This window comes from Tursiops truncatus, chromosome 2 (assembly GCF_011762595.2).
Source record: "Tursiops truncatus isolate mTurTru1 chromosome 2, mTurTru1.mat.Y, whole genome shotgun sequence".
NCBI classification, from domain to species: domain Eukaryota; kingdom Metazoa; phylum Chordata; class Mammalia; order Artiodactyla; family Delphinidae; genus Tursiops; species Tursiops truncatus.
Window position 1 is genome coordinate 76,154,473 of NC_047035.1, and position 14,933 is coordinate 76,169,405.

At 39.7% G+C, this 14,933-nt stretch overlaps 1 protein-coding gene across 5 annotated transcripts in view; it reads left to right on the plus strand.

The window, feature by feature from the left end:
* Window positions 1–14,816, plus strand: part of TTC5 (tetratricopeptide repeat domain 5) — a 36,635-nt gene extending 21,819 nt beyond the window's left edge. For all 5 annotated transcript variants that reach the window (XM_073800700.1, XM_073800701.1, XM_073800702.1 and 2 more), the window contains one exon: window positions 14,138–14,816. Coding sequence is in view for 1 of the 5 variants with exons in the window: in XM_073800701.1 (XP_073656802.1) it covers window positions 14,138–14,176 (39 nt within the window). In the remaining 4 variants the exon portion in view is untranslated. The remainder of the gene's footprint in view (window positions 1–14,137) is intronic.
* Window positions 14,817–14,933: the final 117 nt, after the last annotated feature.

Here is a 14,933-nt window from a genome sequence, read left to right on the forward strand (position 1 = left end):
CAAATTTATAAGTTTGTAAGTAGTAGAGCCATGATTTGAAATTTTTACTGTTATTGTGCTTCAAAGGCTATGGGTGAGTTTCTTTTTTTTTTTTTTTTTTTTTTTTTTCTTTTTTGCGGTACACGGGCCTCTCACTGTTGTAGCATCTCCCGTTGCGGGGCACAGGCTCTGGACGCACAGGCCCAGCGGCCATGGCTCACGGGCCCAGCCGCTCCGAGGCACATGGGATCCTCCCGGACCGCGTCCCCTGCATCGGCAGGCAAACTCTCAATCACTGTGCCACCAGGGAAGCCCATATGGGTGAGTTTCTTACCTCTCTGAGATTCAGGGTCTCCATCTATAAAATGGAGGTAATATTACTACCTACCTTGTAGGATTGTTATGAGGATTAAATGAACTCATACATGTCCTACAGGTGGTACATGACAAGTAGAGATAAGCAGGACTCAATTATGCTGGAATTCCAGCTGTATTAGAGCTGGAATTTGAACCCAGTCCTCCTGACTCTAGAGCTTGTACTCTGCCTGTTATGCTAATGTGCTCTTCTGCTGTTTCAGAAGTGGGAAGTGCTGCCAACAGTTTCACCTTTCTCAAAACAAATCTGATCATATAATTTCCTTGTTTAAAAACCCTCAGCAATTCTTTAATTCCAGTAAGACACTCCTTCACATGGGCCACAGCCATCACGTTTTGGTCTGCTTATCTATATTACCTCATTTCTGCCCTCTTCTTATAATCCTAATGCATGGCAACCCCAGCATATTTTTAATATCTGGAAATTTCCATGCTCTTTCATACCTCAGCACTTTTGCACGTGTGATTCCTTCTGCTTGAAATGTGTTGTCTTCACTCCTGGAGAGCTCCTGATTGCCCTTTGAGATTCAGCTTAAACATTACCTCTTTTGTAAAACCGTCCTGAGCATATTCGATTTTGATGTGCCTGTCTCTATACTCTCAGAGCACTTACTGTGTTTTAATTATTTGCCAGTTTCCTATAGGCTGTGAACTTTTCGAAGGTACTCATCTTAGTGGTCTTAAATCCTAGCTCAGTACCTGGCACAAGTGCTCAATAATTCACATGGAACCATTGAATACATTTTAAAAGAGTATGCATTCTGTTCCCATGGTAGTCTCCTACTTTAGTCCGTGGTAATGACTGCCTCTTGGTGTCAGGATTCTGTTAGCATTTTCCTTCTCTACTTACTGATCTACCTACATCTGTGATTTGTAGAGTCAGGGTATCAGTGCTGAGTGTGACCTGAGAGGCAGTGTCTTCCAGTACTCCATTAGCTTAATTTATATATTTTATCTTTAGATGTGCATAGCCACATTTCCCATTGTGTCATATAGCCTCTCACCTTTTTTTTGTGGGACTGTCTCTGTATCAGGCCAAGAAATCTCCCTTGATCTCCAGGAAAAGAAGTTCTTCCCTTTTTGTCAGTGACTTGCCAGGCTGTAGAGTATTAGGGAACCACGTTCCCAATACTGGCAGATTTTGTGGCCTTCATTCTTTCTAATATTGATCCTTCATGCTGAAGTGCTAGCTTATTTTTCTGTTTTCTCAAAATATTTGAACAAAAATGCTATTTTTTTTCTAAGTGAAATGTATCATTTAGGATCACTCTTCCTATAAGCCAAAGTCACATTTTCAATTTCCCTGTCACTTGGTTGGTTTTCAGCACACCCTCAGCTCCTGGCAGATTTGCATTGACCAGGCAATCATGGGGAAATTCTCACAGAAAGTTGTGTGTGTATACGTACATGTGGATGGTGGTGATGGAATGCGGAATAAGTGGCAAGATACAGGAGAAAGAAAACTGTTCTGTCCTGTTTACCCAACATGGGAGGCAGCATTATATGGAGAGAGAATTGGATTGTGGTTTTCTGCTCCCTAATTGTAACTTTCTTTTTCATTTAATTTCAGGAAATTATATATACAATAGTGTAAAATTACAAAAAAGCTAACACAAAAAAGAAAGCCTCATTTCCATTCCTGACCCCTAGTTCCTTTGCTGTAGCAACCGCTCCATTTTCTTACATTTTGTTCAAGAGATATTCTATGTATATATAAGCTTAGTGGCATATCACTTAAAATATACAAATAATACTGCTTTTATGCTCTTAGATCTCTTGAACTTCAGCATTAACTTTTAAAAATTCCTAGATGAAAATACTAATACATACCCGACAGAACCCACAGGGATTTTGTTTGTGACAATCACTGAAGTAGTATTTGTGAACATGCTTGAAAATCATCAGGTATTTTACAAGTACAGGATGGAGGGGAGGGATAGTGATGGAAGTAGTATTGTTCTGAGTGACGTGTGATCTGATTTGACAGAGCAGTTCTGAACTGGCAGCAGGTCTGTTGTGTCAGCAGCATCCTGCCTAACTTTGGGGCATGTTTCCCTGCCTCCAGGTCCTGTCCTTCTTATGGCATGGTCTTGGGGTTTTGTGCATGGCTAATCAAGAGATTCCACTTGCGCTTCAATTGTCAGGTGTGTATTCACTTGAGATAAGCAGTGGAAGCTTGCCAGAGTGTGGGACACCTCTGCCCCCCTCCTTCACCCCTTCCCTTTGCTTTCTCTTCATGTTCAGGGAGTTGGTGCTGGAACTTGGCTGATGCAACAGTTTGAATCACCATCCCTTCGTGCTGTGGGATCCATTCACTTTTAATTGGTAGTTGCTGGAATCATTTCTCCCTCCCTCATCCTAACTTCCTTTTTTAATTGGCTGTCAGGGGCCTCCAACTCCTGCTTTAATCAACCAAAGCAGAGCTGCTGCAGAGAGTCTTAAACTGGTGCCTGGGGACCCTAGGTTTTTCTGTTATGACTCTCCTTCAACTTTTTTTTCTAATATGTTAAAACAACTTATCTTTGGATTAGGCCTGGGGGTATAGGGATCCTTAGAGCATTGGTTTCACTGAGGCAGCTTGAACAGTGCCAACTTCTTCTAGATTTTACCAACTATTGTGTGTGGCCTGGAGCTTTTTGTTCCTGCTATCAGAGAGGGAGATTTCTGGCTGAGGTTCCAAAATGGGCCCGGTGAATGATGGGAGTAAATGAAAAACTTATCATTTGAGGAGTGTGAGCCTTGACATTTTGGTGCACAGACTCCTCTATAGCAAAAAGCCTTGTGGAAAACTTGCTGTGTCTGCTTCTGTTTGTCACTGCCCGAAGGGGAAAAAAACACCAGTTGTACAGTTTTTGACAATAATCATTATTGGGTTACATTTTTTTAAAGTATTTTTATTTTATTTATTTGGAAAAATTTTGTTTATTTATTTATTTATTTGGCTGCTTTGGGTCTTGGTTGCTGGGTGAGGGCTTTCTCGAGTTGTGGCAAGCTGGGGCTACTCTTCGTTGTAGTGCGCAGGCTTCTCATTGCGGTGGTTTCTCTTATTGTGGAGCACGGGCTCTAGGCATGTGGGCTTCAGTAGTTGTGGCACGCAGGCTCAGTAGTTGTGGTTTGCAGGCTCTAGAGCGCAGGCTCAGTAGTTGTGGCGCACGGGCTTAGTTGCTCCGTGGCATGTGGGATCTTCCCGGAACAGGGCTCGAACCTGTGTCCTCTGCACTGGCAGGCGGGTTCTTAACCACTGTGCCACCAGGGAAACCCTAAAAGTATTTTTTAATTAGGCTTTATTTTTTAGGGCAGTTTTAGGTTCACAGCAAGACTGAGTGGAAAGTACGGAGAGTTCCCATATACCTTTTGCACACACACACACACACACACACACACACACACACACACACACACTTGCTCCCCCTCCATCAACATCCTGCATCAGAAGGGTGCATTTGTTACAGTCAATGAACTCACATTGACACATCATTATCACCCAAATTCCACAGATTACATTAAGGTTCACTCTTGATGTTGTACATTCTATGGGTTTTGACAAATGTATGATGACTTGTACCCACCATTATAGTATCATACAGAGTAGTTTCACTGCCCTAAAAATCCTGTGTGCTCCACCTATTCATTCTTTCCTTCTCTCCTAGCCCTTGACAACCACTGATCTTTTTACTGTTTCCATAGTTTTGCCTTTTCCAGAAAGTCATATACTTGGAATCATAAGAGTATGTAGCCTTTTCAGGTTGGCTTCTTGGGTTATATTTTTAAATGACATTTAAAAATTATTTTTAGTACGGTTTTAAAGCTATGATAGAGAATAAATATATCTCTGGCAAACACAAGCACATTTGTGTGACCTCTTTTTTAACAAATGGATAATGCTAAAGGAAATTGTCCTTGTACAAGCTCACCTTTGGAGAAGCAACGCAACAGTAGACTTGGCTTTGAGTGCCTTATTACCAACACTCTTTGACCACGCCACAATTATGGTACAGGTTGGAAAACACTTGTTTGAGGGTTGAATTGTGACTTTTATACTGAATGATAGGTAGCTGTTATCCTACAGATAAACTTGCTTACAAGGCTATGTCTTGAGACAAGACCAAGAAAGACACAGAAATCTGTCTATACTTTCAACAGTGTTCTTTGAGAACTGCATTCTAGATAAAGCAACCATATGTATATATTTGTTATCACTATGTAATATATAAGTGATTTGTAAATTATTATCTATATCTCCCAAGAGATTGTGAACTCTTCTGTGTCTTTCTAGAATGTGTCCCTAACTCTACCATGGTGTCTACTTATAGTACACACTCAATAAATATTGAATGAGTAAACATTCTGATGTTGCTTACAATTCTCTGAACACGTTTTGTTGTTGTTTATATTTAGAAGATCAGGTTCTTACTTGTTTGTTCATGTATTTTATGTGTTTATATGGATAGAGAAGGTAAACAAAATGACTATAGTCCTGCTTATCTTTGGTCAGGGCAGGATGGCTGTAGAAGATGTTAACCAGAATTCCATCAGATGAATGTAGAAGTAGATCCAGAATGCTGGGACTTGAGGGTATGGCCCCACTAGATGTGAGAGTATGTGGTTTACCGGTGTGGGCAGGGAAAACTACGCATCCCAGGGGATTATGAATCTTAGTCAGGGTGTAAGCCTACCAGTCTTTTCGCCCTGTCCAGCTTTGCTTCTCTTTGTGCTTCTTCCCTGGCGCAGGCCATTTCCTCTGCTCTGCCGGGTGGTTGAACAGTTGGGAGGGACGGCTATACCTTTTCTTTTATTTACTTGCTTATTGCTGTAGCCCAATTCATAATTTGGCAAGCAAAGAGGAGGTCTCTTTTACTTCTTCACTGGTTTCTGCTAGACTCAGTTCCTGATTAAGTTCATAAATGTTGACTGAACACCTACTCTAGTATTGGATATAGCAATATGAGAGTTTTAAGATGAATAGGGTCATACAGCTAATGAATGGTAAATCTGGGCTTAATCTGGGTCTACTGACACTAAGTTTACTGCTTTTGACACTAGACCAGGCTGTTTTGTGGGGTTCTTTTGTCAAAGTAAGAAAGTGAAAGGAATTATGTGTTCTTATTTAAACCCAGGAAGAGATAATGCAGGAAGGACTAAAATTGTAATAGTTAAGGTTAGTGTGTAGAGTGCCTATTCTTCTTAGGTGTTTAGATTTAATTTTTAAATGTAGTTTTTCATATACTTAATGTTTATACTTGCCTGTTTTAAAGAAAAATGTATAATTGAGGATAAGACTGTGTTAATCCATTAATCCAAGTAAAGCACTTCTGTTAGATGTCTAGTTGCTCAGATACAAGGACATAACCAGTGTGATAGTTTATTTTAACATTAGTTATCCTCCAAGTCTCTAGGAAGAAATAAGCAGCCAAAGTCAAACCTTAAAATGAGGGCATATGTTATTATAAGAAATATGAGAAAAATATTATTAAACCGAGGAAGACATTGAGTTAGTGGTTATGGTAAGTACTGTTATCAAGGATAGAGAAGATTGCCTGGGAACAGTGTGTTTAAAGGCTGAGGAGAGAAAAGAATCAGCATAATATTGACAGGTTGTATTGATGTAGAACCAACCTTCTAGAGTTCATAAAATTTCAAAGCTATAAATATATTCATCTTCTTGAACAATTCTGGGAGGAGGAAATAAATTAGAGTAAGTAAATTTCCACAAGGTATTGTGGAGAATTATTGGCTGAACAGATTTGCTGTCCCTTAAGGCAATGCTTAGAAAATGATACATAAGAAAATGATGTTTGTCTGACAGTAGAATAAACATGAAGGAATTTGGAGGCATCTCTGTAGATTTTGGTGAAAAATTCATTATTTTCTTTATGTTCTAAGAAAAAATATGTAATATGATTAAAATTATAACAACTTAAAATATAGCAAATATTGAATTTCCATAACATTTCTAAATAATATATTTTCCAAGTTTTAAATGAAAACTTTGAGTTTGTTTCTGTGTATGGAACTTTAAAATATGGAACTTTACAATATTAGTTTTTATTTATTTTTTTTGAAAGGAAGATGGGGAAGGTCATTTGGTTTCATATTTATTTTTTCTCATTTAATGAACTAATATACTCTCACTTGTATTAAGTGTTGTATGGTCTTTTTTAACATTTATTTGAATTTTATTTTATTTATTTTTCTATAGAGCAGATTCTTATTAGTCATCCATTTTATACACATCAGTGTATACAGGTCAATCCCAATCTCCCAATTCATCACCCCCCGCCCGCGGCTTTCCCCCCTTGTTGTCCATACGTTTGTTCTCTACATCTGTGTCTCAATTTCTGCCCTGCAAACCGGTTCATCTGTACAAGTTCCCTAGGTTCTACATATATGCGTTAATATACGATATTTGTTTTTCTCTTTCTGACTTACTTCACTCTGTATGACAGTCTCTAGATCCATCCACGTCTCAACAAGTGACCCAATTTCGTTCCTTTTTATGGCTGAGTAATATTCCATTGTATATATGTACCACATCTTCTTTGTCCATTCATCTGTCAAAGGGCATTTAGGTTCCTTCCATGACCTGGCTATTGTAAATAGTGCACCAATGAACATTGGGGTACATGTGTCTTTTTGAATTATGGTTTTCTCTGGGTATAGGCCCAATAGTGGGATTTTTGGAAAGTATGGTAATTCTATGTTTAGTTTTTTAAGGAATCTCCGTACTGTTCTCCATAGTGGCTGTATCAATTTACATTCCCACCAACAGTGCAAGAGGGGTCCCTTTTCTCCACACCCTCTCCAGTATTTGTTGTTTGTAGATTTTCTGATGATGCCCATTCTAACTGGTGTGAGGTGATACCTCATTGTAGTTTTGATTTGCATTTCTCTAATAATTAGTGATGTTGAGCAGCTTTTCATGTGCTTCTCGGCCATCTGTATGTCCTTTTTGGAGAAATGTCTATTTAGGTCTTCTGCCCATTTTTTGATTGGGTTGTTTGTTTTTTTAATATTGAGCTGTTTATATATTTTGGAGATTAATCCGTAGTCCATTGATTCTTCTGCAAATATTTTCTCCCATTCTGAGGGTTGTCTTTTCGTCTTGTTTGTAGGTTCCTTTGCTTTGCAAAAGCTTTTAAGTTTCATTAGGTCCCATTTGTTTATTTTTGTTTTTATTTCCATTACTCTAGGAGGTGGATCAAAAAAGATCTTGCTCTGATTTATGTAAAAGAGTGTTCTTCCTGTGTTTTCCTCTAAGAGTTTTATAGTGTCTGGTCTTACATTTAGGTCTCTAATCCATTTTGAGTTTATTTTTGTGTATGGTGTTAGGGGCTGTTCTATTTTTTTTTTTTTTTTTTTTTTTTTGCGGTACGCGGGCCTCTCACTGCTGTGGCCTCTCCCACCGCGCAGCACAGGCTCCGGACGCGCAGGCCCAGTGGCCATGGCTCACGGGCCCAGCTGCTCCAGGGCACGTGGGATCTTCCCGGACCGGGCCACGAACCCGTGTCCCCTGCATTGGCAGGCGGACTCTCAACCACTGCGCCACCGGGGAAGCCCCTCTACTTTCATTCTTTTACATGTAGCTATCCAGTTTGCCCAGCACCACTTATTGAAGAGACTGCCTTTTCTCCATTATATATCCTTGCCTCCCGTGTCATAGATTAGTGGACCATAGTTGCATGGGTTTATCTCTGGGCTTTCTATCCTGTTCCATTGATCTATATTTCTGTTTTTGTGCCAGTACCATATTGTCTTGATTACTATAGCTTTGTAGTATAATCTGAAGTCAGGGAGTCTGATTCCTTCAGCTCCGTTTTATTCCCCACAAGACTACTTTTGCTCTTTGGGGTCTTTTATGTCTCCATACAAATTTTAAGATTTTTTGTTCTACTTCTGTAAAAAATGCCATTGGTAATTTGATAGGGACTGCATTGAATCTGTAGATTGCTTTGGGTAGTAGAGTCATTTTCACAATGTTGATTCTTCCAATCCAAGAACATGGTATATCTCTCCATCTATTTGTATCATCTTTAATTTCTTTCATCAGTGTCTTATAATTTTCTGCATATAGGTCTTTTGTCTCCTTAGGTAGGTTTATTCCTAGATATTTTATTCTTTTTGTTGCATTGGTAAATGGGAGTGTTTTCTTGATTTCACTTTCAGATTTTTTCATCATTAGTATATAGAAATGCCAGAGATTTCTGTGCATTAATTTTGTATCCTGCTACTTTACCAAATTCATTGATTAGCTCTAGTAGTTTTCTGATAGCATCTTTAGGATTCTCTATGTATAGTATAATGTCATTTGCAAACAGTGACAGCTTTACTTCTTCTTTTCCGATTTGGATTCCTTTTATTTCCTTTTCTTCTCTGATTGCTGTGGCTAAAACTTCCAGAACTATGTTGAATAAGAGTGGTGAGAGTGAGCAACCTTGTCTTGTTCCTGATCTTAGTGGAAATGCTTTCAGTTTTTCACCATTGAGGACGATGTTGGCTGTGGGTTTGTCATATATGGCCTTTATTATGTTGAGGAAAGTTCCCTCTATGCCTACTTTCTGGAGGGTTTTTTATCATAAATGAGTGTTGAATTTTGTCAGAAGCTTTCTCTGCATCTATTGAGATGACCATATGGGTTTTCTTCAATTTGTTAATATGGTGTATCATGTTGATTGATTTGCGTATATTGAAGAATCCTTGCATTCCTGGAATAAACCCCACTTGATCATGGTGTATGATCCTTTTAATGTGCAGTTGGATTCTGTTTTCTAGTATTTTGTTGAGTATTTTTGCATCTATGTTCATCAGTGATATTGGCCTGTAGTTTTCTTTCTTTGTGACATCCTTGTCTGGTTTCGGTATTAGGGTGATGGTGGTCTCATAGAATGAGTTTGGGAGTGTTCCTCCCTCTGCTATATTTTGGAAGAGTTTGAGGAGGATAGGTGTTAGCTCTTCTCTAAATGTTTGATAGAATTCGCCTGCGAAGCCATCTGGTCCTGGGCTTTTGTTTGTTGGAAGAATTTTAATCACAGTTTCAATTTCAGTGCTTGTGATTGGTCTGTTCATATGTTCTATTTCTTCCTGATTCAGTCTTGACAGGTTGTTCATTTCAAAGAATTTGTCCATTTCTTCCAGGTTGTCCATTTTATTGGCATAGAGTTGCTTGTAGTAATCTCTCATGATCTTTTGTATTTCTGCAGTGTCAGTTGGTACTTCTTCTTATTCATTTCTAATTCTATTGATTTGAGTCTTCTCCCTCGTTTTCTTGATGAGTCTGGCTAATGGTTTATCAATTTTGTTTATCTTCTCAAAGAACCAGCTTTTAGTTTTATTGATCTTTGCTATCGTTTCCTTCATTTTTTTTTTCATTTATTTCTGATCTGATCTTTATGATTTCTTTCCTTCTGCTAACTTTGGGGTTTTTTGTTCTTTTTCTCTAATTGCTTTAGGTGCAAGTTTAGGTTGTTTATTCGAGATGTTTCCTGTTTCTTAAGGTAGCATTGTATTGCTATAAACTTCCCTCTTAGAACTGCTTTTGCTGCATCCCATAGGTATTGGGTCATCTTGTCTCCATTGTCATTTGTTTCTAGGTATTTTTTGATTTCCTCTTTGATTTCTTCAGTGATCACTTTGTTATTAAGTAGTGTATTGTTTAGCCCTCATGTGTTTGTATTTTTTACAGATCTTTTCCTGTAATTGATATCTAGTCTCATAGCATTGTGGTTGGAAAAGATACTTGATACAATTTCAATTTTCTTAAATTTACCAAGGTTTGATTTGTGAACCAAGATATGATCTATCCTGGAGAATGTTCCATGAGCACTTGAGAAAAATGTGTTTTCTGTTGTTTTTGGATGGAATGTCCTATAAATATCAATTAAGTCCATCTTGTTTAATGTATCATTTAAAGCTTGTGTTTCCTTATTTATTTTCATTTTGGATGATCTGTCCATTGGTGAAAGTGGGGTGTTAAAGTCCCCTACTATGAATGTGTTACTGTCAATTTCCCCTTTTATGGCTGTTAGTATTTGCCTTATGTATAGAGGTGCTCCTATGTTGGGTGCATAAATATTTACAATTGTTATATCTTCTTCTTGAATCGATCGCTTGATCATTATGTAGTGTCCTTCTTTGTCTCTTCTAACAGTCTTTATTTTAAAGTCTATTTTGTCTGATATGAGATTTGCTACTCCAGCTTTCTTTTGGTTTCCATTTGCATGGAATATCTTTTTCCATCCTGTCACTTTCAGTCTGTATGTGTCTCTAGGTCTGAAGTGGGTCTCTTGTAGACAGCATATATATGGGTCTTGTTTTTGTATCCATTCAGCCAGTCTGTGTCTTTTGGTGGGAGCATTTAATCCATTTACATTTAAGGTAATTATCGATATGTATGTTCCTATTCCCATTTCCTTAATTGTTTTGGGTTTTTTATTGTAGGTCTTTTCCTTCTCTTGTGTTTCTTGCCTAGAGACGATCCTTTAGCATTTGTTGTAAAGCTAGTTTGGTGATGCTGAACTCTCTCAGCTTTTGCTTGTCTGTAAAGGTTTTAATTTCTCCATCAAATCTGAATGAGATCCTTGCTGGGTAGAATAATCTTGGTTGTAGGTTTTTCTCCTTCAACACTTTAAATATGTCCTGCCAGTCCTTTCTGGCTTGCAGAGTTTCTGCTGAAAGATCAGCTGTTAACCTTATGGGGATTCACTTATGTGTTATTTGTTGTTTTCCCTTGCTGCTTTTAATATGTTTTCTTTGTATTTAATTTTTGGCAGTTTGATTAATATGTGTCTTGGCGTGTTTCTCCTTGGATTTATCCTGTATGGGACTCTCTGTGCTTCCTGGACTTGATTAACTATTTCCTTTCCCATATTAGGGAAGTTTTCAACTATAATCTCTTCAAATATTTTCTCAGTCCCTTTCTTTTTCTCTTCTTCTTCTGGAACCCCTATAATTCGAATGTTGGTGCATTTAATGTTGTCCCAGAGGTCTCTGAGACTGTCCTCAGTTCTTTTCATTCTTTTTTCTTTATTCTGCTCTGCAGTAGTTATTTCCACTATTTTATCTTCCAGGTCACTTATCTGTTCTTCTGCCTCAGTTATTCTGCTGTTGATCCCATCTAGAGTATTTTTAATTTCATTTATTGTGTTGTTCATCGTTGTTTGTTTCATCTTTAGTTCTTCTAGGTCCTTGTTAAATGTTTCTTGCATTTTGTCTATTCTATTTCCAAGATTTTGGATCATCTTTACTATCATTATTCTGAATTCTTTTTCAGGTAAACTGCCTATTTCCTCTTCATTTGTTAGGTGTGGTGGGTTTTTATCTTGCTCCTTCATCTGCTGTGTGTTTTTCTTTCTTCTCATTTTGCTTATCTTACTGTGTTTGGGGTCTCCTTTTTGCAGGCTGCAGGTTCGTAGTTCCCGTTGTCTTTGGTGTCTGTGCCCAGTGGCTAAAGTTGGTTCAGTGGGTTGTGTAGGCTTCCTGGTGGAGGGGATTAGTGCCTGTGTTCCGGTGGATGAGGCTGGATCTTGTCTTTCTGGTGGGCAGGTCCATGTCTGGTGGTGTGTTTTGGGGTGTCTGTGGACTTACTATGATTTTAGGCAGCCTCTCTGCTAATGTGTGGGGTTGTGTTCCTGTCTTGCTAGTTGTTTGGCATAGGATGTCCAGCACTGTAGCTTGCTGGTCGTTGAGTGAAGCTGGGTGTTGGTGTTGAGATGGAGATCTCTGGGAGATTTTTGCCGTTTGATATTATGTGGAGCTGGGAGGTCTCTTGTGGACCAGTGTCCTGAAGTTGGCTCTCCCACCTCAGAGGCACATCACTGACTCCTGGCTGTAGCACCAAGAGCCTTTCATCCACACCGCTCAGAATAAAAGGGAGAAAAAGTAGAAAGAAAGAAAGAAAGACGGACGGATAAAACCCTAGGACAAATGGTGAAAGCAAAGCTATACAGACAAAATCCCACACAGAAGCATATACATACACACTCACAAAAAGAGGAAAAGGGGAAAAAATAATAAATCTTGCTCTCAAAGTCCACCTCCTCAATTTGGGATGATTCGTTGTCTATTCATGTATTCCACAGATGCAGGGTACATCAAGTTGATTGTGGAGATTTAATCCGCTGCTCCTGAGGCTGCTGGGAGAGATTTCCCTTTCTCTTCTTTGTTCTCACAGCTCCCAGGGGCTCAGCTTTGGATTTGGCCCCGCCTCTGTGTGTAGGCCACCGGAGGGCGTCTGTTCTTCGCTCAAACAGGACGGGGTTAAAGGAGCCGCTGATTCCGGGGCTCTGGCTCACTCAGGCCGGCGGGAGGGAGGGGCACGGAGGGCGGGGCGAGCCTACGGCGGCAGAGGCTGGCCTGACGTTGCAGCAGCCTGAGGCGCGCCGTGCGTTCTCCCGGAGAAGTTGACCCTGGATCCCGGGACCCTGGCAGTGGCGGGCTACACAGGCTCCCCGGAAGGGAGGTGTGGATAGTGACCTGTGCTCGCACACAGGCTTCTTGGTGGCGGCAGCAGCAGCCTTGGCGTCTCTGGGATCCGCGCTGTTAGCCGCGGCTCGCGCCCGTCTCTGGAGCTCCTCTAAGCAGCGCTCTTTATCCCCTCTCCTCGCGCACCAGGAAACAAAGAGGGAAGAAAAAGTCTCTTGCTTCTTCGGCAGCTGCAGAGTTTTCCCGGACTCCCTCCCGGCTAGCCGTGGGGCATTAACCCCCTGCAGGCTGTGTTCACGCCGCCAACCCCAGTCCTCTCCCTGCGCTTGACCGAAGCCCGAGCCTCAGCTCCCAGCCCCGCGCGTCCCGGCGGGTGAGCAGACAAGCCTTTTGGGCTGGTAAGTGCTGGTCAGCACCGATCCTCTGTGCGGGAATCTCTCCGCTTTGCCCTCGGCACCCCTGTTGCTGTGCTCTCCTCCGCGGCTCCGAAGCTTCCCCCTCCACCACCCGCAGTCTCCGCCCGCGAAGGGGCTTCCTAGTGTGTGGAAACTTTTCCTCCTTCACAGCTCCCTCCCACTGGTGCAGGTGCCGTCCCTATTCTTTTGTCTCTGTTTATTCTTTTTTCTTTTGCCCTACCCAAGTACGTGGGGACTTTCTTGCTTTTTGGGAGGTCTGAGGTCTTATGCCAGCGTTCAGTAGGTGTTCTGTAGGAGTTGTTCCACGTGTAGATGTATTTCTGGTGTGGGAGGAAGGTGATCTCCGCGTCTTAATCTTCCGCCATCCTCCCAATCCTACATTGGTTCTTATACTAATTCAAGCCTCTAGAAACTTGCTTTCCTCACTGCTCATAATTTTTGTGAATCAAGAGAAATTCCAAATTTTGTTTAATTATTATGTGATTGCTTCTTTACAATGAGTATTAAATAATTGATTTTAGAAGGATTATCACCACAATTTTGATCAGAATAAGAATGATGATGTTTGATCCTACGTATTATTAAGGTGAAGACATAGATAAAGGCATAAATTAGTGAATAGTAACTTAGATAGATAAGTACAATTTTGTATATGAACTGTTTTATGTGAAGATTTTTGTATATTGATAAGGGCCTGGGAAAATGTGATCACTGGACTCTGTTGCCAAATGGAAGAAGTTCTTGGTAGATGCTATCTTTTGAACATGATCAGACTCTTTATAGACATGTTTCCAAACTTAAACAATGACCAATGAAAGCTTGCTTTTCAAATGAGCTTTTAAACAAAATAGTTAAAGCAGAATTGACGAGAGAGCTGAAATAACCCTCTTCTCTCCCTGTGTCTTCCCTATTACTGTTTTGCATGGTGATTTTTGGATGCATGTATCCAGATTGAAAACGAGGAGGAAAAAGCAGCCGTGGAAACCTAATTCATGGGAACTTCTTGAATGTACTCTCAGATGCCAATAAAATCCACTGAGCAATTTGACAGTCTTTCTTATATGCTCCTGTTATGATGATTAATTTTGTAAAGATCAGTGTACCTTTTTGTTGTGAATTATGTTTAATGCTATTAGTTATACTGTGAGGTAAATATGCACAACTTATGCTGGAGTTAGAAGGACCAACATCCGAATAAGTTTGGAACTGTGACATGGATCATGGGTTGATGTAGTCTGTCTGTATGATTGCTGGTATAACTTAATTGACATTTTATTTTTTTCTTTCTGATTTTTTTTTGTTAAATACATACATATATACGTACACACATACATGCATCCCAACATCTTGCATTTACTAAAGTATCATGTTTGTATTTTTATATTTTACTCTGGTAATTTACACTGCCAAGGTAGGGAGAAGACGTATACAAATTTACATTTACTATCTCTTTAAAAGTTACTTTGTTATTAAAGAAAATGTTTAGGTCTAGAGGTTCCAGGTTTTTTCCCTTCCCTCATAGCCTTTTTGTGGCTACTAATCACTAGCCTATTCTTGATTTGCCTAACTTTGTTTTTTGCCTTGTAATTCTGCTAAGATTGTGAAGCCATCAATAAAAGTTTAACTTTCGCCTTTTACTCATCTACCACCACCAAAAGGAAGTTGAAAGGAGAAAGTGTATCTTAGACTGAAAATACTAGTGCTGGAAAGCACACTTAAATTAGGAATTTGTTTTTACATTATTAT